At 40.3% G+C, this 22,982-nt stretch overlaps 1 protein-coding gene across 1 annotated transcript in view; it reads right to left on the reverse strand.

The window, feature by feature from the left end:
- LOC101339275 (ATP-binding cassette sub-family A member 17-like) overlaps positions 1-22,982 on the reverse strand; it is a 91,989-nt gene that overhangs the window by 24,821 nt on the left and 44,186 nt on the right. Inside the window, exons 9-11 of the mRNA XM_073793237.1 lie at positions 17,029-17,199; positions 16,511-16,721; positions 7,422-7,663 (exon numbers count right to left, since the gene is read on the reverse strand). Of these exons, the coding sequence (XP_073649338.1) occupies positions 7,422-7,663; positions 16,511-16,721; positions 17,029-17,199 (624 nt within the window). The remainder of the gene's footprint in view (positions 1-7,421; positions 7,664-16,510; positions 16,722-17,028; positions 17,200-22,982) is intronic.

Consider the following 22,982-nt stretch of genomic DNA (forward strand, 5'->3'; position numbering starts at 1 on the left):
ATACTTCTTGACAGAATAATATCATGATTCCAAGACTGAAATAAAAATCTGCTTTCTTGCATACATTTGAAATATTTGCTCACCCCAGTGTTTGGTTGGATTGGTAGGCTGGACTGTATTGAGAAAATCCTTGAATGAAGACATTTAATTCTATTAACAGGAACTCTGCTAACCAGAGGGTGAGAATGGAAGGAGGGAAGCTTGATGATTTGTATATCTATACTGGAATCTACCAACTTACTAACCCTAAACCAAACCAGAAACAAAAAGAAATAAAAATTCTCAAAATCACAACACATTTCATTTTGTTTGGATTTAAAGAATGAAAGTTGTGTAAGATATAAAAAAAATAAGTTAGGACAATAATGAGAGAAAAAAGAGCTGCACCAAGATTCCATACTGCTAGCAAGTATATACTGGCTAGAAAATTCTTAAACAGGCACTAAATAAGAACTGAATTAACTGAGGCAACACTAGCATAAATAGATTTCATTATTTTCCTTAAAAGATACCACATACAAACTAAAACAAAAATATCACTAATATCTATTTTATGAGCAAAACTATAAATTATAAAATGCAGCATTGCTGACGCTCTAGGACAGGGGTTTGTAAACTATGGCCAGTAGGCCAAATCCAGCTCAGAAAGGATTTTACATTTTTAAATGGTTACATGTTTAGATGGTTATCTAAGTGACTTACGTAATACCCTTGATTATGCCACTAAACCTACATAGCCTGAAGTACTTACTATCTGGCCCTTTAAGAAAAAGTTTGCCCCCCACCCCCGCCACCACACACACACAACAAGGCAAAAAGATGTATTCATTGTTGGCAGCAAACTGTTAGGTCAAGAAACATATTTTTATTCATAGTCTTTGGGCCAGTTATTCTACTGCTGGGAATTTGTCACAACAAAATAATCCAGTAAACCGGTGACTCATTTTCCCTCTAGTACAGTTCTGCAAAAGACAGTGAATTAATTGTTATTTATTGCTGTGACACAGATTATCCCAAAATTTAGCATATTTATTTATTTATTTATTTTAAAATCTTTTGGCCTTGCCACACAGCTTGTGCAATCTTAGTTCCCTGACCAGAGATTGAACCCACTCCCCTTGCACTGGGGGCATGGAGTCTTAACCACTGGACCACCAGGGAGGTCCTAGCATCTTAAAACAACAGTAAGCGTTTATGATCTCACGCAGTTCCTGTGGGTCAGGAATTTAGGAGTGGCTCAGCTGGGTGGTTCTGTCTCAAGGTCTCTCCTGAGGCTGTAGTCAAGCTATTGGCCAGGCTGCAGTTGTCTGAAGGCTGGACTGGGGCAGGAGGGTAAGCTCTCAGGGTGGTGCCCTTATGTGGCTGTGGGCGGGAGGCAGTAGTGTGTGGTTCTCTGTAGTTCTGACAAGAACATTGGTTGATGGTTTAAGTAACATTAATGATTAAGATAAAAGTGAAACAACAAAGATGTATGTCAGAACTTCACTCATTCATCCATGAGGTGAGCACCATTTTTGTTGGATTGAGTAACATTTTTTTAATACTGGAAGAGTATTTCCTCAAATTCTATTCTTAATGAAATTGCTTCAGATATGACATACTTTTAAGCTTAATTCACACTATTAACATTTTCTCAGTCGTTACTTTTTTAATCTAGACAATCAAAGCAATAAATTAAACCCCAATTTATAGTGTTTATCAATTTCCATGTTGTAAATACTCTCACCATGATTGATTTCAAATTATCAACATAACATTTCCATCATACAGATGTAAGTAGATGTAAAAATAACCTCAAGAGCACTGATAATAGTAAAATGTAGCCAAATCATGAGGAAATGAAGTTTTTATTATTACCTTTTATTATTACCTTTTGTGATTATTGTGATTGATAATAAGAAATATGTATTTGATCTTTGTCCTGGTTCTGGAATAGAGCGCCTAAAATCCTTATAAATTTCTAAGTGATGAGAGCCATAAAAGTGTCTTTTGTTATCTTAATGGGTGACTTTTGGAAAGCACCAAAGGATGGGGGTTGGTTGCCATGGGAAAAAAAAACAAGTGATTAGAGGGTTAGAACTTTTGACCACCTTCACCCAATTCCCCCACCCCTACCTCCAACCTCTGGCAACTACAAATCTGTTCTGTGTTTCTATGAGGTGTTTTTTTTTTTTTAAGATTCCACATATAAGTAAGATCATACAGTGTTTGTCTTTCTGTGTCTGACTTATTTCACTGAGCATAATGCCCTCAAGGCCTATCCATGTTGTTGCAAGTGTCAGGATTCCTTTTTTTTTTTTATGGCCAAATAGTGTGTGTGTGTGTGTGTGTGTGTGTGTGTGTGTTTATCAATCACATTTTCTTTATCCATTCCCCTGCTGATGGACACTTAGGTTGTTTCTACAACTTGGCCATTATAAATAATGCTGCAATGAACATGGGGGTGCAGATATCTCTTTGAGGTAGTGAGTATATTTCCTTCAGATATATACCCATAAGTGGAATTGTTGGATCATATGGTAGTTCTATTTTTTTAAATTAATTAATTTATTTTTGGCTGCATTGGGTCTTCGTTGCTGCGCTCAGGCTTTCTCTAGTTGTGGCGAGCAGGGACTACTCTTCATTGCAGCGTATGGGCTTCTTATTGCGGTGGCTTCTCTTGTTGTGGAGCACGGGCTCTAGGCACATGGGCTTCAGTAGTTGTGGCATGTGGGCTCAGTAGTTGTGGCTCATCGGCTCTAGAGCACAGGCTCAGTAGTTGTGGCGTGCAGGCTTAGTTGCTCCGTGGCATGTGGGATCTTCCTGGACCAGGGCTCAACCCTGTGTCCCCTGCATTGGCAGGTGGATTCTTAACCACTGCGCCACCAGGAAAGTCCCTCTATTTTTAATTTTTTGAGGAACCTTCAATATCAGTGTTTATAGTGGCTGCACCATTTTACATTCCGACCAACAGAACACAAGGGTTCCCTTTTCTCCACATCCTGGCCAAAGCTTGTTATCTCCAGTCGCTCTGCCATTCTAACAGGTGTGAGGTGTTATCTCATAGTGGTTTTGATTTGCATTTCCCTAATGATTAGTGATGTCGAACACCTTTTCATGTATCTGTTGGCCATCTGAATATATTCTTTGGAAAAAAAGTCTATCCAGGCCCTTTGCCCATTTAAAAATTGGATTGTTTTTTCTTTTTTGCTATTGAGTTGTATGAATTCTTTATATATTTTGGATACAAACCCCTTATCATATAAGTGTCTGTGAATACTTTCTCCCATTCAGTAGGTTGTCTTTTAATTTTGTTGATCATTTTGTTTGCTGTGCAGAGCTTTTTTATTTTGATGTAGTTCTACCTGTTTATTTTCCTTCTGTTGCTTGTGCTAATGTCCTCCCTTTGATTGTGAGCTGGACCTAGTGACTAACTTCTAATGAACAGAATATAGCGAAAGTGATAAAAATGTCACTTCCAAGATTAGGTTACAAAATGAATGTAGCTTCCATCTTGGTCACGTTTTCTCTCTTTCTCTGATCACTCGCTGTGGGGGAAGCCAGTTGCCATATCACAAGGTCACTCCAGCAACCTGGGAAGAGGCCCACATGGTGAAGAACTGAGGCCAATAGATACCAAGGAACTGAGGTCAGCCAGCAACAACAGGAGTGAACTTGGAAGTGGATCCTCCCGCAGTTGAGCCTTTAGAGACTGCAGCCCTGGCTAACAGCTTGACTACAACCACCTCCCAGGAGACCCTCAGCCAGAACCACCTATCTACCAGCTCCTGGACTCCTGACCCACAGAAACTGTGAGGTAATAAATGTTTGTTGTTTCAAGGCTGCTAAGTTTTAGGGTAATTTGTTATGCAGCAATAGATAATGAATACAAGCCAAAAAGAGAGTATAACAGACATGAGCACCTGAAAGGGAAAAATCATGCATAAGTAGTAGTCCCAGGAGGAGTGGAAAGACAGGAAGGATCAGAAGAGAGATTGGTTGAGAATTTTCCAAAACTGAGCAATGTCAGGAAACACATTGTGAAAAGTGGTAAAAATCCTAAGCAGAGGAACACAAAGAAAACCACACAAAGGCACATCACTGTAAAAATGTTGAAAACCTAAAACAAAGAAAAAACAATATTAAAAGCAGCCAGAGGGCTTCCCTGGTGGTGCAGTGGTCGAGAGTCCGCCTGCCGATGCAGGGGACGCGGGTTTGTGCCCCGGTCCAGGAGGATCCCACGTGCCGCGGAGCGGCTGGGCCCGTGGGCCATGGCTGCTGGGCCTGCACGTCCGGAGACTGTGCTCCACAGTGGGAGAGGCCGCGGCAGTGAGAGGCCCGTGTACCGCCAAAAAAAAGCAGCCAGAGGTAAAGGACAGATTGCATTAAAAGTATAATAATAATACTGGCAGCTGACATATCAGTGGACATAATGGAAGCCAGAAGACAATAGAATGGAATGGATAAGCAAAAGTGATCTATCCATATGATAGAGTACTATTCAGAAATAAAAAAGAACAAGTATTTATTATAAACACCACAACATGAATGAACCTCCAAAAATTCTTCTAAGTGAAAGAAGCCAGACATAAAATACATACTATATGATTTTCTACATATGAATCCAAATGATTCCATTCTTATGAAATGCCCAGAATAGGTAAATATATAAAAACAGAAAGTAAACTAGTGGTTGCCTTGGGCTAGAGTTGGGAACAAGGAACGTTTGCTAATGAACATGAAAAATCTTTTCAGAGTGATGAAAATGTTCTAATATTGGATTTTGGTTATGGTCACACAACTCTGTAAATTTACTAAAAGCCATCAAACTTCATGGTATGAATTAATGATTAATGTTACAGTATGTAAATTATACCTCAGTAAATCTGTTTTAAAAAGAAGACAATAGAATTACATTGTAGAAGTGTTTAAAAAACCCTGCTAAAGTAAAATTCTATATCAAGGAAAAATTCCTTCAAAAACGAAGGCCAAAAATATATTTTCAGGCAAACAAAAACTCTGAGACTTTATCACCAGAAAATCTGCGCTAAAGGAAATAGATATTGTTTAGGCAGGAAGAAAACAGTTCTAGGTGGAAGCTTAAGGGTGAATGAAGGTTTAAAGAAAAATGCAAAGGGTAAATATGTGCTAAATTTATTTTAAATTAATTTTTATTGGAGTATAGCTGCTTTACAATGCTGTGTTAGTTTCTGCTGTACAGCAAAGTGAATCAGCTACACATATACATATATCCCTTCTTTTTTGGATTTCCTTCCCATTTAGGTCACCACAGAGCATTGAGTAGAGTTCCCTGTGCTATACAGTAGGTTCTCATTAGTTATCTATTTTATACATAGTATCAATAGTGTATATATGTCAATCCCAATCTCCCAATTCATCCCACCCCCCCTCCTCCACCGGTATCCATAGGTTTGTTCTCTATTTCTGTGTCCCTATTTCTACTTTGCAAATAAGTTCATCTGTATCATTTTTCTAGATTCCACATATAAGCGAGATTATAAATATGTGCTAAATTTAAATGAATACCGATTGCACAAAAAACAATAATGTATTATGGGTTTTTAAAAATACACAGAATTGCAATAGTTGAACGAAATAGCACATATCTCTGTAAGTAGAATAAATGGAATTTAAGTGTGCTATGTACCTTGCATTGTCTGGAATGTGATAAATGTACTAGTTTATTGTAAACTTTAATAAGTTAAAAATGCACATTGTAATCTTAGGATAACCATCAAGAGAACAGAAAAATAACTTACAAATTCTAAACTAACAGAGGAGAAAATATAAAGTAAAAAAAAAAAAAAAACCCACTAAATCAATCCAAAAGACCAGAAAGGAAATAAGAGAATATGGAATTGGTGGGATAAATAGAAAACACTGAATAACATGGTAGATTCAAAACCAAATGAACTAGAATTTTTCTTAGTTGTAAAGGACCAAAGCTTCTATTTAAAAAGTAAAGATAGACAAATTAATGTTTTTTTAAACTTCAGCTATATTCTGTTTATAAGAAATACACCTAAAATATATGGCTACAGTTAGAATAAATGCAAAAGGATGGACAAGGAAAATATCCTTCAAAAATCAGGGAGAAATAAAATCATTTCCAGACCAAAATAACTGACAGTGTTTGGCACCAGCATAAAAACAGTAAAGGACGTGGTACAGAATGTACTGCAGGCAGAAGGAAAGTTACTGGAGAAGCACGAGGAGAAAACAGAAAGAGCTAACTATGTACATGAATTTAAATGACCATTGTCTTCCCCAAACAACAATAATGTTTTGTGGAGTTAAAAAAGAGAATTAAAATATATAATAATAGTATATAAGTTGGTGATGGTGGAATGTGTGTGAATAAAATTCAAGTGTTTCAAGGTCTTAGTATTTTCCAGAAGCAGAGGAAAGATACTAATTCACCTGAGACTTTGATAAATTACATATGTGTATCTCAATATCTAGGCTTACCACTAAAATAAGAATATATAGTTTCCAGTTAGTGTGGGGTAGGGAGGAAAATATAGAGTGAGAAAAAATAATCCAGAAAAGGGAGAGAATAAGCCATATAGACTAAGCGGGACTAGTATAAAATATAAAATGATAGATATAAATTTTAATATATCATAAGTAATACTCGTAAATAGCCTACATATTCCATTTAGAAGACAAATATTACCAGACTGGGTAAAATACTCACCTGTTCTTCTTGCCACTTTATGGCCTAGTGTGGCCTCTTGGGTAGTTTACCTGGAATGCCCCCTCAAAGCCTTCCTAGCACTGAGCCAGCATCCCTGCTTCATTATGTTCAAATAGCTTGGTGGATGAATCAGCCAATCTCAGAGCTGCCCTAACTTGGGAAATCTTTTTAAATGAAATAATAAACCTTCCTAATAAACCAGCTGAGTGTGGGTTATCTGTTACTTACAATCAAAAGTATCCCAACTGGTATAATATTTTTTTTTATTTTCATTCCTAGAAATTTATGTTAAAATTTTGTTTGTTGGGTGATATTACATTCAATATTTTCTGCATTAACCAATATCCCTATTACTGGAAGTACTAGTCAGAGGCTGGAAGACCATTCAGTGAGGATGTTATAGAAAGGATTCAAGCACAGGGCAATGTTTAAGATCCCTTCCAACCCTAAGATTCCTGGAGTCTATAGTTTTGTACTTGCTTACCGAATGACGACTTCTTCCATAGTGGTGACGGAGGCCCCAAAGCCGGCAATGCCCAGCTCTTCCTGCCTCAGTTCCAAGTCAGTAAATAGAGATTCAAACCTGGGATGGAAAAACAGTTTTATTCCTCAAAGGTGGAAGGTGAATCCCTCATTATCACCATTGGCTTTCTACAGAGGAAAAAGCATGGGCTATGGAGTCTAGAATATTTTTGTTCAAATCTCAACTTGGTCCCTCTCTTGCTTCATGCCTCTGAACTTGAACAATGAGCATAATAGCATTTACTTCAAAGACTTTCTGTAAGGGGCTTCCCTGGTGGCACAGTGGTTGAGAGTCCGCCTGCCGATGCAGGGGACACGGGTTCGTGTCCCGGTCTGGGAGGATCCCACATGCCGCAGAGCGGCTGGGCCCGTGAGCCATGGCCATTGAGCCTGCGCGTCCGGAGCCTGTACTCCACAATGGGAGAGGCCGCAACAGTGAGAGGCCTGCATACAGCAAAAAAAAAAAAGAAAAAAAAACTTTCTGTAAGGATAAATCAAACATACATCTAGCACATTGCAGATACAAAGTAAATATTAATTAATCTCTTTTATTTTGAGCAAGAAGAAATAACAGTACTATTTTTGGAGTGCTTACTAAATGCCAGGGGCCATTCTAAGCCCTTTTCCATTTATTAACTCTGTGAATCCTCTCAACAGCTCGCTGAGGACAGTGCTGAGAAGGTAAATAACTTCCGTGGGAGCCTGGCAACAACTGGACTGGAAGTCAGCCACACCTACTAGATTGCCCATAGTAATCAGCCTGCCACAACAGAAGAGCACACATAGCTCACATAGGAAACACCTGCAGAGCATAGAGCACTGGTGACCAGACAGGAATGCACCGCTGGGATGCATAGGATGTGATGTCCCCTACCTAAGGCCACTTCTCCAAGATCAGGAAATGTAACCAATCTATCAAAAACGTAAAAATAAAAACAGCTGGAATTAGGCAAAATGAGGTGACAGAAGAATATTTTTCAAATGAAGGAACAAGAGAAAACCCCAGAAACAGAACTAAGTGAAGTCGCTTAACTGATAAAGAGTTCAAGGTAATTATCCTAAAGATGCTCAAAGAACTCAGGAGAAATATGGGTGAACACAGTGAAAAGTTTAACAAGGGGTTAGAAAATATGAAGAAGAACCAAACAGAGCTGAAGAATACAATAATTGAAGTAAAAAATACACTAGAAGGAATCAACAGTAGATTAAACAATACAGAAAAATGGATCAGCTAACTGGAAGACAGAGTAATGGAAATCACTCAAGCTGAAATAGAAACAAGAATTTTTTAAAATGAGGACAGTTTAAGAGACTTCTTAGACAATATCAAGTGTACTAACATTCACATTACAGGGGTCCCAGAAGGAAAAGAGAGAGAGATAAATGGACTGAGGACATATTTGAAGACATAATAGCTGAAAACTTCCCTAACCTGGGAAGGGAAACAGATATTCAGGTTCAGGAAGTAAGAGAGTCCCAAACAGGACCAACCCAAAGAAGACCACACCAAAACACATTGTAGTTAATATGGCAAAAATTAAAGACAAAGAGAAAATATTAAAAGCAGCAAGGGAAAAGCAACAAGTTATGTAAAAGGGGACTCCCATAAGGCTATCAGGTGACTTTCAGCAGAACCTCTGCAGGCTAGAAGGGAGTGGCACAATATTTTTAAAATGATGAAAGGGAAAAACCTACAACCAATAATACTCTACCCAGAAAGGCTGTCATTCAGATTTAACGGGGAGATCAAAAGTGTTACAGACAATAAAAGCTAAAAGAGTTCAGCACCACAAAACTAGCTTTACAAGAAATGTTAAAGGGACTTCTCTAAGCAAAAAGAAAAGGTCACAAGTAGAAATGTGAAAATTATGAAAGGAAAAATCTCATTAGTAAAGGCAAATATACAGTAAAGGTACTAAATCAACCACTTATAATGCTATTAGGAAGGTTAAAAGACAAAAGTAGTATAATCATCTATATCCACAATAAGTAGTTAAGGGATACACAAAACAAAAAGATGTAAAATATGATGTCAAAAACAGTAAACATTGGTGGGGGGAAGTAAAAATGCAGGGTTGTTAAAATACGTTCCAACTTAAGAGATCAGCAACTTGAAATTATAGATATAGATATATAGATATAGTTTGCTATACATTAACCTCATGGTAACCACAAACCTAAAATCTGTAATAGATATACTCACAAAAAAGAGAAAGGAATCCAAATAGAACAATAAAGATAGTCATCAAATCACAAGGAAAGAGAGCAAAAGAAGAAGAAAGAAACAAAAAAGAACTACAAAACAACCCCCAAACAATTAACAAATGGCAATAAGTACAAAGCTATCAATAATTACTTTCAATGTAAATGGTCTAAATACTCCCATCAAAAGACAGAGTGGCTGAATGGATACAAAAACAAGACCCATTTATACGTTGCCTACTAGAGACTTCAGATCTAAATACACACACAGACTAAAAATGAGGGGATGGAAAAAGGTATTCCATGCTAATGGAAATAAAAAGAAAGCCAGGGTAGCAATACTTATATCAGACAAAATAGACTTTAAAATGAAGACAGTAACAAGAGACAAAGAAGTACATTATATAATGATGAAGGGATCAATCCAAGAAGAAGATATAACAATTGTAAATATATATGCACCCAATATAGGATCACCTAAATACATAAAGCAAATATTGACAGACATAAAGGGAGACATTGATAGTAACACAATAATACTAGGGGACTTTAACTCCCCACTTACATCAATGAACAGACCATCCAGACAGAAAATCAATAAGGAAACTCTGGGCTTAAATGACACATTACACCAGATGGACTCTCTTTCTCTGTGTGTGTATATATATATATACATACATATATATATATATATATGGAACATTCCATCCAAAAGAAGCAGAGTACACATTCTTTTCAAGTTCACATGGAATATTCTCCAGGATAGATCAAATGCCAGGCCAAAAAACAAGTCTCGGTAAGTTTAAGAAAACTGAAATCATATCAAGCATCTTTTCTGACCAAAACACTATGAGACTAGAAATCAACTACACGAAAAAAACTGCAAAAACCACAAACACCTGGAGGCTAAACAATATGCTACTAAACAACGAATGAGTCACTGAAGAAATCAAAGAAGAAATTAAAAAATACCTGGAGACAAATGAAAATGAAAACACAATAATCCAAAAGGTACATGATACAGCAAAGGCAGTTCTAGAGGGAAGTTTATAGTGATACAAGCCTACCTCAGGAAACAAGAAAAATCTCAAATAAACAATCTAAACTTACACCTAAAGGAACCAGAAGAAGAAAAATAAACAAACCCAAAGTTAGTAGAAGAAAATAAATCATAAATTTTAGAGCAGAAATAAATGAAATAAAGACAAAAAATAGAAAATAATCAATAAAACTAAGAACAGTTTCTTTGAAAAGATAAAAAAATTGATAAGCCTTTAGCCAGACTCATCAAGAAAATAAGAGAGAGGGCCCAAATCAATAAAATCAGAAATGAAAAAGGAGAAGTTACAATGGACACCACAGAAACACAAAGGAATATAAGACATTACTATGAACAGTTATACACCAATAACATGGACAACCTAGAAGAAATGGACAAATTCACAGAAATGTACAATCTCCCAAGACTGAAACAGGAAGAAATAGAAAATATGAACAGACCAATTACCAGTAATGAAATTGAATCAATAAAAAACAAAACAAAACAAAACAAACCTCCCAACAAACAAAAGTCCAGGACCAGATGTCTTCACAGGTGAATTCTACCAAACATTTAGAGAAGAAAAATCCTTCTCAAACTATTCCAAAAAATTGCAGAGGAAGTAATGCTTCCAAACTCTATCTACAAGGCCCTGATACCAAAACCAGACAAAGATACAGCACAAAAAAAGAAAATTACAGGCCAATATCACTAATGAACATAGATGCAAAAATCCTCAACAAAATATTAGCAAACTGAATTCAACAACACATTAAAAGGTTCATACACCATGATCAAGTGGGATTTATCCCAGGGATGCAAGGTTGGTTCAATATCGGCAAATCAATCAATGTGATGCACCACATTAAAAAACTAGAGAATAAAACCATATGATCATCTCAATAGATGCAGAAAAAGCTTTTGGACAAAATTCAACATCCATTTATGATAAAAACTCTCCACAGCGTGGATATAGAGGGACCATTCATCAACATAATAGGGCCATATATGATAAGCCCACAGCTGACATCATACTTGACAGCGAAAAGCTGAAAGCACTTCCTCTCAGATCAGGAGTAAGACAAGGATGCCCACTCTCACCACTTTCATTCAACATAATATTAGAAGTGCTGGCCATAGCAATCAGACAAGAAAAAGAAATAAAAGGAATCCAAACTGGAAAGGAAGAAGTAAAACTGTCACTGTTTGCAGATGACATGATACTGTACATAAAAATTCGAAAGATGCTACCAGAAAACTACTAGAGTTCATCAATGAATTTGGTAAAGTTGCAGGATACAAAATTAATACACAGAAATCTGTTGCATTTCTATACACTAACAACGAAAGATCTGAAAGAGAAATTAAAGAAACAATCCCATTTACCATCACATCAAAAGAATAAAATACTTGGGGATAAACCTACCTAAGGAGTCAAAAGACCTGTACTAAGAAAACTATAAGATGCTGATGAAAGAATTCGAAGGTGACACAAACAGATGGAAAAATATACCATGTTCTTGGATAGGCAGAATCAATATTGTGAAAATGACTATACATAGAAAATCCTCAAGATGCCACAAAAAAAACTACTCATCAATGAATTTGGTAAAAGTTGCAGGATACAAAATTAATAGACAGAAATCTACTGTGTTTCTATACACTTACAACAAATTATCAGAAAGAGAAATGAAGGAAACAATCCCGTTTACTGTCACATAAAAAAGAACACAATACCTAAGAATAAACCTACCTAGGGAGATAAAAGACCTGTACTTGGAAAACTATGAGACACTGATGAAAGAAATTCAAGACAACACAAAGTGGTGGATATACTGTGTTCATGGATTGGAAGAATTATTATTATTAAAATGACCATACTACCCAAGGCAATCTACAGATTCAATGCAATCTCTATCAAAATACCAATGACATTTTTGACAGAACTAGAACAAATAAGTCTAAAATTTGTATGGAAACACAAAAGGCCCCAAATAGCCAAAGCAATCTTTAGAAAGAAGTCTAGAGCTGGAGGTATCATGCAAAGCTACAGTAATCAAAACAATATGGTACTGGCACAAAAACAGACAAATAAACCAATGAAACAGAATACAGAACCCAGAAATAAACCTATGCACCTATGGTCAATTAATTTACAACAAAGGAGGCAAGAATAGGCAATGGGGAAAACACAGTCTCTTAATTAAGTTGTGCTGGGAAAACTGGACAACTACATGTAACAGAGTGAAATTAGAACATTTTCTCACATCATATACAAAAGTAAACTCAAAATAGATTAATGATCTAAATGTAAGACCAGAAGTCATAAAACTCCTAGAAGAAAACATAGGCAGGACACTTTTTGACATAAATCGTAACAATATATTTTTGGATCTGTCTCCTAAGGCAAAGGAAACAAAAGCAAAAATAAACAAATGGGACCTAATTAAACTTAAAAGCTTTTGCACAGCAAAGGAAACTATTGACAAACAAAAAGATAAACTACTGAATGGGAAAAAATATTTGCAAATAGTATATGACTGATAAGGGGTTAATATCCAAAATATATAAACAGCTCATTCAACTCAATATCAAAGAAAAAACAACCTGATTTTAAAATGGGCAGAAGATCTGAATAGGCATTTTTCCAGTTTGGATGGAAGGGTGTGAAAGCCACTGTGAAGTAGACTAAGTAATGCATGGGTGATGAGATAAAGCAGGCAACATGCTTAGCCCATTTTAAGAGAGTTTTGATTGTGCAGGGTTGCAGGGCATGGAGTGGTGGCTGGAAAGACAGGTAGGCTCAAGAGAGTGTTTTTCCAGATCACACTAATATGTTCATGGAAATGACCCAAAGAGAGAGAAGTTGGTGATGTAGATGAGAGAGGAAATTATCAAACAAGTGAACTCTTGAGAAGGTGAGGTGGGTGGGTACTTGAGCTGGTGTTGAAGCAAGCAAGTTTGTAGGTTTGTGATAGGGATAAAATAGAGTTCTTGTTGGATGGTGTTTATTTTCTCAATGAAGTATAAGGTAAGATTCCTCTCTGAAAGCAACATGAGGACTGAGGAGAGGGAGAGAGGGAAGTGTTGGGAACCAATTTGAGGTCTAAGATAATTACAGGGCTGACTTCTGCTCCCACCCCACATCAGAAATCCACTTATAACTTTATAGTCAGCCTTCCATATCCAAATGTTCCACATCCACAGATTTAACCAAATGGGGATAGTGTAGTACCATAGTAACCTATTTATTGAAAAAATCTGTGTATAAGTGGACCCACACAGTTCAAACCTGTGTGGTTCAAGGGTCAACTGTAATTTAAAGGAAAATCAAGTAAAATCTTCATCTGAGCTCAGTTACTTGGGTGCATGTAATTAGAGTTCACACAATCAAGAGCCCCTCTAAAGCCATCTCAAAGAATTTGATTTTAACCTGAAGGCAACTGGGAACCATCAAGGGTTTTTAAGGAGAAGGAAACATGATCAGAGTCCTGTATTTTCAAGTGCACTCTGGCTGGGGTGTAGTGTCTTTCTAGGAAATACCAAAGGCCTAGGGATCCAGACCATTACAGCTTCCAGTGCCCTTGGCGAGGACAGGGATAGGAGAGACAACTGTACACTCAGTACATGCAAACAATTACTCCAGACGTCTCAGGTATGGCATACTTGTGCACGCTCTCTTTAGGAAGTATAAATGTTATTTCTTCTCCAGTGCTAGACTGGAAAATTGCATTTGGTGTGTGTTGATAAATCAGATGAGAAATCTTCTCCATGTTACAGTGAGGTTTTTTCACTAAAGTCATATAATATCCTGCACCTGAAACAACATTTAAAAGATCATGAAACAGTTTTACCCTTTTCAGTCACATTTAGCATTCTATATCCTAGAACAGGATAGCTCCACAGGACAGGGAAGCTGGTGAGCCCTGCAGACTTGAATTTAAACCACAGTGAACTTGCCTTTGAAGGTCTATAATGCTACTCTTGAGTCTTACCTTCTACTCCATAGTTGGGAGGTGATAATAGCACATTTAGCAATGCTAGGCAAAATAAAGGAGGGTTGTATTAAGGGCAACACTCTCTTTAAGTGATAACTAATGTGGGGAAGTGAAAACTTAGTAGGTAGGGGCCTTGGACATTAAGGTTAAGAACAAGTATACCTCTATCATAATTAAATTATGTTTTTGAGGATACATACCTTATGGTATTCTAAACATTCTTTCAGAAATTACTAGTAACACTTGTTACTACACTGCTTGCAATGCACTCATTCAACAAACGTTCACTGAGCTCTTATGATGTGACAGGCACTCTTCTAGGTACTGAGCACATAGCAGTGGACCAAATAGTCAAAGATCCCTACTCTCAAGGGGCTTTCATTAAAGGGATGTGAGACAGATAATAAGATAAATAAGTAAAATTTAGAGTATATTAGTGACAAGTGCTAAGGCGAAAGATGAACAGGGGAGGGGATACAGAGTATTGGGGATTGTGACTTTAAACAGGGTCACAAGGAAGGCCTTACTGAAAATGTGACATCTGTAAAAGGACTGAAGACCTAAGGAAGAGGAGAAGCCATGACAATATGTGGCCCGGAGGAAGGAGCAGGCCCAGTATGCTGGATAAGAAAGGGGGCCATGAGGCAGGAGCAGACCAAAGCAGCTGAAGAACTTTAGGAAATGTGGTCGGGGTAATAGGACCAGGCAAAGCAAGGCCTTTGGGCCACTCCCAAGACTCTGCCTTTTCCTTTCAGTGGGACAGGAAGTCATTGGTGGACTGAGCAGAAGAGTGACACACTCATTCTGACAAATGGGCAGAGGCCAGGGGTGGGTTAGAAGCAACTGCAATAATGCAGGTAGAGGGACGGCAGCCTGGACCAGGACGCTAACAAGTGGTAGAGGTGGGAGGAAAGCAAGTTCACTAGAGTTTGCAGGTGGATCAGTTATGGGCTATGAGAGACAGAGGATCAGGGAGCCCCCAAGGTTCTGGCCAAGCACCTAGAAGAATGGAGCTGCCGGGCTTCCCTGGTGGCGCAGTGGTTGAGAGTCCTCTTGCCGATGCAGGGGACACGGGTTCGTGCCCCGGTCCAGGAAGATCCCACATGCCGCGGGGCAGCTATGCCCGTGAGCCATGGCCGCTGAACCTGTGTGTCCAGAGCCTGTGCTCCGCAATGGGAGAGGCCACAACAGTGAGAGGCCCACATATAGCAAAAAAAAAAAAAACAGAAAAAAAAGAATGGAGCTGCCTTTACTGTGGGGGAGATGGTTTGGCAGTAAAGAGCTGGAGCTCAGCTCTGCACAGGTTTTGGACAAGTCTTTCAGGTCTGTTCACCGTCTATGTGGATGTGTGGAGTAGGCAGTTAAATACACAAATCTGGAGTTCAGTTGAGAGGTCCAGCCAGAGATACATACGTTTTTCAGCCAGGTAAGTATTTAAAGTCAGGACACTGGATGAGATCACTAAGTCAGTGGGCAGAGGAAGAAAAGTAAAGCAACCAAGGCATTTCCATGTTTAGAAGTAGAAGTGATGCAAAGGAGCATTCAGAGACATAAGAGGGAAACACAGAGGTCTGGGGGTCCAGGAAAACAAGGGGAGGATGTTTGTGGTGGGATGCTGATGAGGAGCACACCCAGTTGTGGAAATAACAACTCGCACTTTTGCATGCACTAGCTCCCACTTTGAGGAACATGGTATCTTAATCTCCGTTTTATAGATCAGAAAACTAAGGCCAAAAAAGGATGAACTAACTTGGTAGAAAGGATGAAGAGGGAGTAAACTACCAGAGTGGAACTCAAACACAGGCCTTCTAACTCCAAGTCTCAGAGATTTTTTCTGCTTCATTCCTTCTTCGTTCTCACAAGCCCCTCTGCCTGGGGCCTCAGGTCTCTACCCACAGGTAGCAGAACAGGATGTCTAGAGAAGACCTCTCCCTGCCTGATCTCAGGGGCCCTTCAGGAACGTTACCAATGGATACTTTCTCCAGCACACTGGGCCAGCAACGCTGACCCCACACAGAATGGAGTTTTGGCTGCCTGCCCGGGGCCGCTCACCATATTTCTGCTTCAGGAACAGAGATGACCCGCAGCACTGCAGCTCCCCCTTGGCCATGATGGCGATGCGGTCCCCCAGCAGGTTGGCCTCATCCATGAAGTGGGTGGTCAGCAGGATGGTGCGGTCACTTTTGTGCTGCTGAGGAAGGTCCCAGATGGCCCTCCTGGAGATGGCATCAACGCCTGAGGTTGGCTCATCCAGCATCAGCACCTGAAGGGCAGAGGAATGACCTTGTGATGACGGCAGAGTCACGTCCCAGGCCCCGGCTGGCTGCACTGCAGGCCCTATGTGACTGGAGGTCAATGAAGATTCAGCAGTACCACCCACACGAGACTGCCCATCCAGGGTGTCCAGAGCTGAGGTGCCTGGGCCATGGCTGAAGGGCCTGCAGCCAGCCCAGGCCAAGTGGGAACTATAAAGTGATACTTCTGGGCCCTGCTGACCCAACGTGTTTGTCTACTGCATGTGGGGGCCCTGACCTGTGTCTTTAAGGAAGCCAGGCCCTGCCGCCCCCTACCTTGGAGCCTGCGATGAGGGTGATGCCGATGAGGGCGATGCCAATGGAGAGCTTGTGTCTCATTCCCCCACTCAGGAACCTGCTCCGGGAGTCCCGTTTGTCCTCCAGACTGAGGATGTGCAGCACACAATTGATTTCTTCAGGGCACTTCTGGCGCAACAAGTCTTTCAGCTGAAATAGCAGAGGACAGAGATCTGGCAGCAGCTTCTGACGGGAGGCTGGCTCGTCCAACAAGCATTTTGCTTGAACAGCAGTCCCCCCTTATCTGAGGTTTCGGTTTCCACAGTTTTAGTTACCCACTACCCACAGTCAACTATGGTTTGAAAATATTAAATGAAAAATTACAGAAATAGGGGACTTTCCTGGTGGCGCAGTGGTTAAGACTCCGCCTGCCAATGCAGGGGACACGGGTTTGAGCCCTGGTCCAGGAAGATCCCACATGCCACGGAGCAACTGAGCCCGTGCGCCACAACTACTGAGCCTGCATGCCACAATTACTGAAGCCCGTGCATGTAGAGTCAGTGCTCTACAAGAGAAGCCACCGCAGTGAGAAGCCCGTGCACCGCAACGAAGAGTAGTCTCCGCTCACCGCAACTAGAGAAAGCCCGCGCACAGCAATGAAGACCCAATGAAGAAGCCAAAAAATACATAAATAAATTAATAAGTATTTAAAAATTATAGAAATAAACAACTCATAGTTTTAAATTGTGCACCGTTCTGAGTATCCTGAACTCTGAAATCCTGTGCCATCCGGCTCTGTCCTGCTCGGGATCCCCAACCATCGACATCGTCTGCCCTTGACATCCAACCGTCGACGTTGTCATGACTTGATGATCCAGGATCACCTGGAGCAGATGATTCTCCTCTGATGTATTGTCACTAGGTCAATAGCCTAATGCTGTGTCACAATGCTTATATCATTCACCTGACTTCATCTCATCACATGGGCATTGTATCATCTCAAATCACAAGAAAGGTAAGTACAGTACAATAAGATATTCTTAGAGAGAGAGAAAGCGAGACCACATTCACATAACTTTAATTACAGTATATTGCTATAATTGTTCTATTTTATTATTAGTTATTGTTTTGGTTTTTAAATTTTTTTTTATTTTTTAACATCTTTATTGGAATATAATGGCTTTACAATGGTGTTTTAGTTTCTGCTTTATGACAAAGTGAATCCGTTATACATATACATATATCCCCATATCTCTTCCCTCTTGCGTCTCCCTCCTTCCCACCCTCCCTATCCCACCCCTCTAGGTGGTCACAAAGCACTGAGTTGATCTCCCTGTGCTATGCGGCTGCTTCCCACTAGCTATTGGTTTAATGTCTTACTGGCCTAATTTACAAATTAAACTTTGTCATAGGTATGTATGTATAGGAAAAAACATAGTATATATAGACTTCGGTACTATCTGAGGTTTCAGGCATCCACTGGTGGTCTTGGAACAAATCCCCTGCAAATAAGCCAGGACTATTGTATATACATAAACTGTACATAAGAAAGACACACAATAAACTTACTACCTTCAGGGAAAGGGATAAACAAAAGACTTTTGTATCTTTTTTTTTTTTTTTTTTTGCCCACACCATGAGGCTTGTGGGATCTTAGTTCCCTGACCAGGGATTGAACCCAGGCCCTTGGCAGTGAAAATGTGGAGCCTTAACCACTGGACTGCCAGGGAATTCCCGGCTTTTGCATCTTGAACCATTTAAATATATGACTTATTAATACTAAGTACCGCAGCATATTAAAAGGATTATACACCATGACCAAGTGGGATTTATCCCAGGAATGCAAGGAAGGTTTAGCATATTAAAAATCAATGTAAGTGTTGTATAATAAAGAATCTGGATGGCCTCTGTCCCCAGTTACTGGGAGGGGCCTCTAAATCCTTGGAGTATAGGGGTGTCTTTGCTATTCCTGGTAGTACCCTCAGGCCACACCTGAGTTTATGCTAATGAGGTGGTCAAGATCTGGGCTGGTCATACCAAAAAGACAAACCATGTGATTTGATGGTTGGGGCTTTGAGCCATGATATCAATCTGACCTCCCAATCTGCTGGGAGGGAAAGACTGCAGACTGAGCTCAGTCACGAGGTCCATGATTCAATCATTCACACCCATGTAATGAAACCCCAGTAAAAACTAGACACTTGAAGCTTAGGTGAGCTACCCTCTATATAGCAATGTGCCAGGAGGGTGACACATTCTGAAGACATGGAAGCTTTTCATTTGGGACCCTCCCAGACATCACCCTATATGTCTCTTCTTTTGGCTGGTCCTGATTCTTTTTTTAAATATTTATTTATTTATTTGGCTGCGCCAGGTCTTAGTTGTGGCACGAGGGATCTTCATTGCAGCATGCGGGATCTTTTTATTTAGTTGTGGCATGTAAGCTCTTAGTTGTGGCATGCAGGATCTAATTCCCTGACCAGGGATCGAACCCATGTCCCCTGCATTGGCAGGTGGATTCTGAACCACTCTGCCACCAGGGAAGTCCCCTGGTCAATTGATTTTTGACAAAGGTGCAAAGACCATTCAATGGGGAAAAAAACAGTCTTTTCAACAAATGGTGCTGGACAACTGGATATCCACATGCAAAAGAATGAATTTGACACCTACCTCATACCATATAAAAATTAGCTCAAAATGAATCAAAGACCTAAATGTAAGAACTAATGTATGGGACTTCCCTGGTGGTGCAGTGGTTAAGAATCCGCCTGCCAATGCAGGGGGCACGGGTTTGAGCCCTGGTCCGGGAAGATCCCACACGCTGCAGAGCAACTGAGCCCATGTGGCAGAACTACTAAGCCTATGCTCTAGAGCCCGAGAGCCACAACTACTGGGCCCATGTGCCGCAACTACTGAAGCCTGCGAGCCTAGAGCCCGTGCTCCCCAACAAGAGAAGCCACTGCAATGAGAAGCCCGCGCACCACAATGAAGAGTAGCCCCCGCTCGCCACAACTAGAGAAAGCCCGCACGCAGCAACGAAGACCCAACGCAGCCAAAAATAAATAATAAAATAAAATAAATAAATTTATTTTAAAAAGAACTAATGTTTGAAACTCTTAGAACGAAACATAGGTGGGAATCCTATGCAATGCTTTTTATTTTTAAATTTTATTTATTTATTTATTTATTTATGGCTCTAGAGTGGACAGATGTATGTATTATTTATTTATTTATGATTATTTATTTATCATTCATGGTCTGCATTTTGGCAGAATTTGCAATTACATTAATTAATTAATTCAGTCATTCATTCAATGATATTTGTTGAGTGCCTATCCTTTGCCAAGCGCGGTTCCAGGCACTGTGGATCCAGAAGTGAACAGAACAAGCTTTCTAGGGAGAGGGATGGGGGAGACAGAGAAATAACACACACACACACACACACACACACACACACACACACACACACACACACACATATATATGTATACACAAACCAGATGAGCACAGACTGTGATGAATACTAGGAACAGAATATAAGGGAATGCAATAGGGGAGTGTCTATGGAGTGTTTCTATCAGTCGGCCTTCTTAAACAATGTTTGTACCTGACTTGCCTCCTTGATCACTTAGCCTGTTGTCTAGCTGGATCACCCTTCAAGTACTGAGGACCTCACAAGTCTACATAGAAGGGGAGGCCTTCCCTAAATGATCATGCTGCCAGAAGTAGCAATGCCTGTATCTGAGAGAGGACCACCTGTCTGGAGACATTACTGCACCCCCATCCTGATGCATCCAGAGCCCATCCAGCATGTATCTGCTGGGCTGAAACTTGGTTTTTAAAGTCCCAGTACCAAAGGCACCTCAGACCAAACTTCAAAATATTGCTGCTCTTCAAATGCCTTCAGTGGAAGGTGCATCAGCAACCTGTGAGGAGAATTGTGGCAGCTTGACTTTGAAGTGCTCATAGCTTCCCAGCCGTTTGGTGTTCTGTATGTAACACAGAAGAACTGGTGGGCTTTCAGAGTGCCTCAAAATTTAGAAATGCATCTCACTGGTTTTATACAGAGCTTTACATAGGTTAAGCCTTCAATAAATATATGTTTCTTGAATGAATGAGTTTTCAAATATCACAGATATTATTTTAGTTAATGGAATATGAAAGAATTATTTAGGCATAAAAGCTATTCTGAAACAGATAATTTTAGAATAATTCACCAGGTATCATTCTAAAAGTGCCCCTGGCAATCAAAAGTAAGTGGATGAAATGTTTGGTTGAGAGATTAGTGGTGCCTCACTGTACCGGAAAGTTCTACCTGGAAGGAAACATGCTAAGCAGTGTTCACAACTTCCTGATAGTGTTTGAAACTAAGTTCCTCAGATTGACCAAAAGAGTCAAAGATTCCCTTTTCCTGCTACAGAGTAATGTGAACAACCAGGCACTACTACGTAGATAGTAAAAAAACAAACAACAAACAAAGATGCCAGTGAAATCTGATGAGGGGAGATGGAGCCAAAACATCTAGATCTGGATCAACAATTTCTTCAGCACTTCCTCAGGAGGGCTGACCCCACACACATATCTGTGAGCATGCCGCAGGTGGTGGTTTTGCCTGCTCCATTGTGCCCCAGGAGAACAGTGATCTGCCCTCGGTACAAGTTTATGGTCAGATCTTTGACTGCCATGTGTTCATCCCTTCCCTTGTAGAACACCTGTTGAAAAGCCAACTCTGACTGACAGTGTAATATGCACACGCATGTGGCATTTCTGAAGAACCTGTGACAGGCCGAGCACCCACACCAACTTCCTCTGAAAGTTCATCAGTGGGACTCCAAGTGGAAATCCATAAGGGAGCTCCTTCTTTCAGAGTTTAGCTGCCTGGAGCTACTGAGGACCATGATGGGGAGCAACACCAGGGGGGTTTCCCTGGCCTCTGGAGCCTGGTGGTAGAGCAGCTGAACCACAGAGGCCAGAGTTCAAGGACAAAGGGCTCGGAGCTTGAACGAGAACTTCTCTCTGCTTCTTGAGCCACACTTTGCTCTGCACTGCCTGGCTAATCCCCTGAGAAAGGGCACCCTGCCTCTTTTGTGGGCAGTGTTGATCTAGGGAGAGAACACCAGACAGTCTGTCCTGTTTTCTAAATCAAATGTCTCCAGTATTTTATTTTATTTTATTTTATTTATTTTTTTTTTTTGCAGTACGCGGGCCTGTCACTGTTGTGGCCTCTCCCGTTGCGGAGCGTAGGCTCCGGACGCGCAGGCTCAGCGGCCATGGCTCACAGGCCCAGCCGCTCCGGGGCATGTGGGATCTTCCCGGACCGGGGCACGAACCCGTGTCCCCTGCATTAGCAGGTGGACTCTCAACCACTGCGCCACCGGGGAAGCCCTCCAGTATTTTAAATACCATTTATTTTTTTCTTATTATACAAGTAATTCATATATGAGTATAAGGAAGAAAATAAAATCACCCACAATGCCACTTGCAGAGATACATCACACTTCATCACATTTCAGCTCTGTGCCATTCCTCACACATACCAGGCGCACTCCTTTTGAGAGGCTTCTATCTTTACTGTTTTCCCAGTCTTAGACTTGGTCTGTCTTGTTCATGCTGAATTCCTAGTGCCTGAAACTGTGCCTGATTTCTGTCCCGTCTAATTGCATCTGGGCTGGACTTGGGGTTTGGAGTGCAGACATTATAGTTGGGTGAGACTTAGACGTCACTTCTTCCCACCATTTATCTAACTGTGTTTGGAAGCAGGATGCTGCGGAAAGGAATTTGGCACACTTCTCCTGCCCCCACATCCATCTGGTATGATTATTTTGAATCAAGTGTGACGGTCCTCTTCCCTAACTTCTCAGTCTCCCTTTTGCAGTTGAGGTGGACATGTGGCAGAATTCTGGGCAGTAAGAATAAGGGGTGATCTACTGAAGGGCAGAAAAGAAGGAAGGAAGGAAGGGAGGGAGGGAGGAAGGAAGGAAAGAAGGAAGGAA

The sequence above is a fragment of the Tursiops truncatus genome, chromosome 15 (assembly GCF_011762595.2).
Source record: "Tursiops truncatus isolate mTurTru1 chromosome 15, mTurTru1.mat.Y, whole genome shotgun sequence".
Classification (NCBI taxonomy): Eukaryota; Metazoa; Chordata; class Mammalia; order Artiodactyla; family Delphinidae; genus Tursiops; species Tursiops truncatus.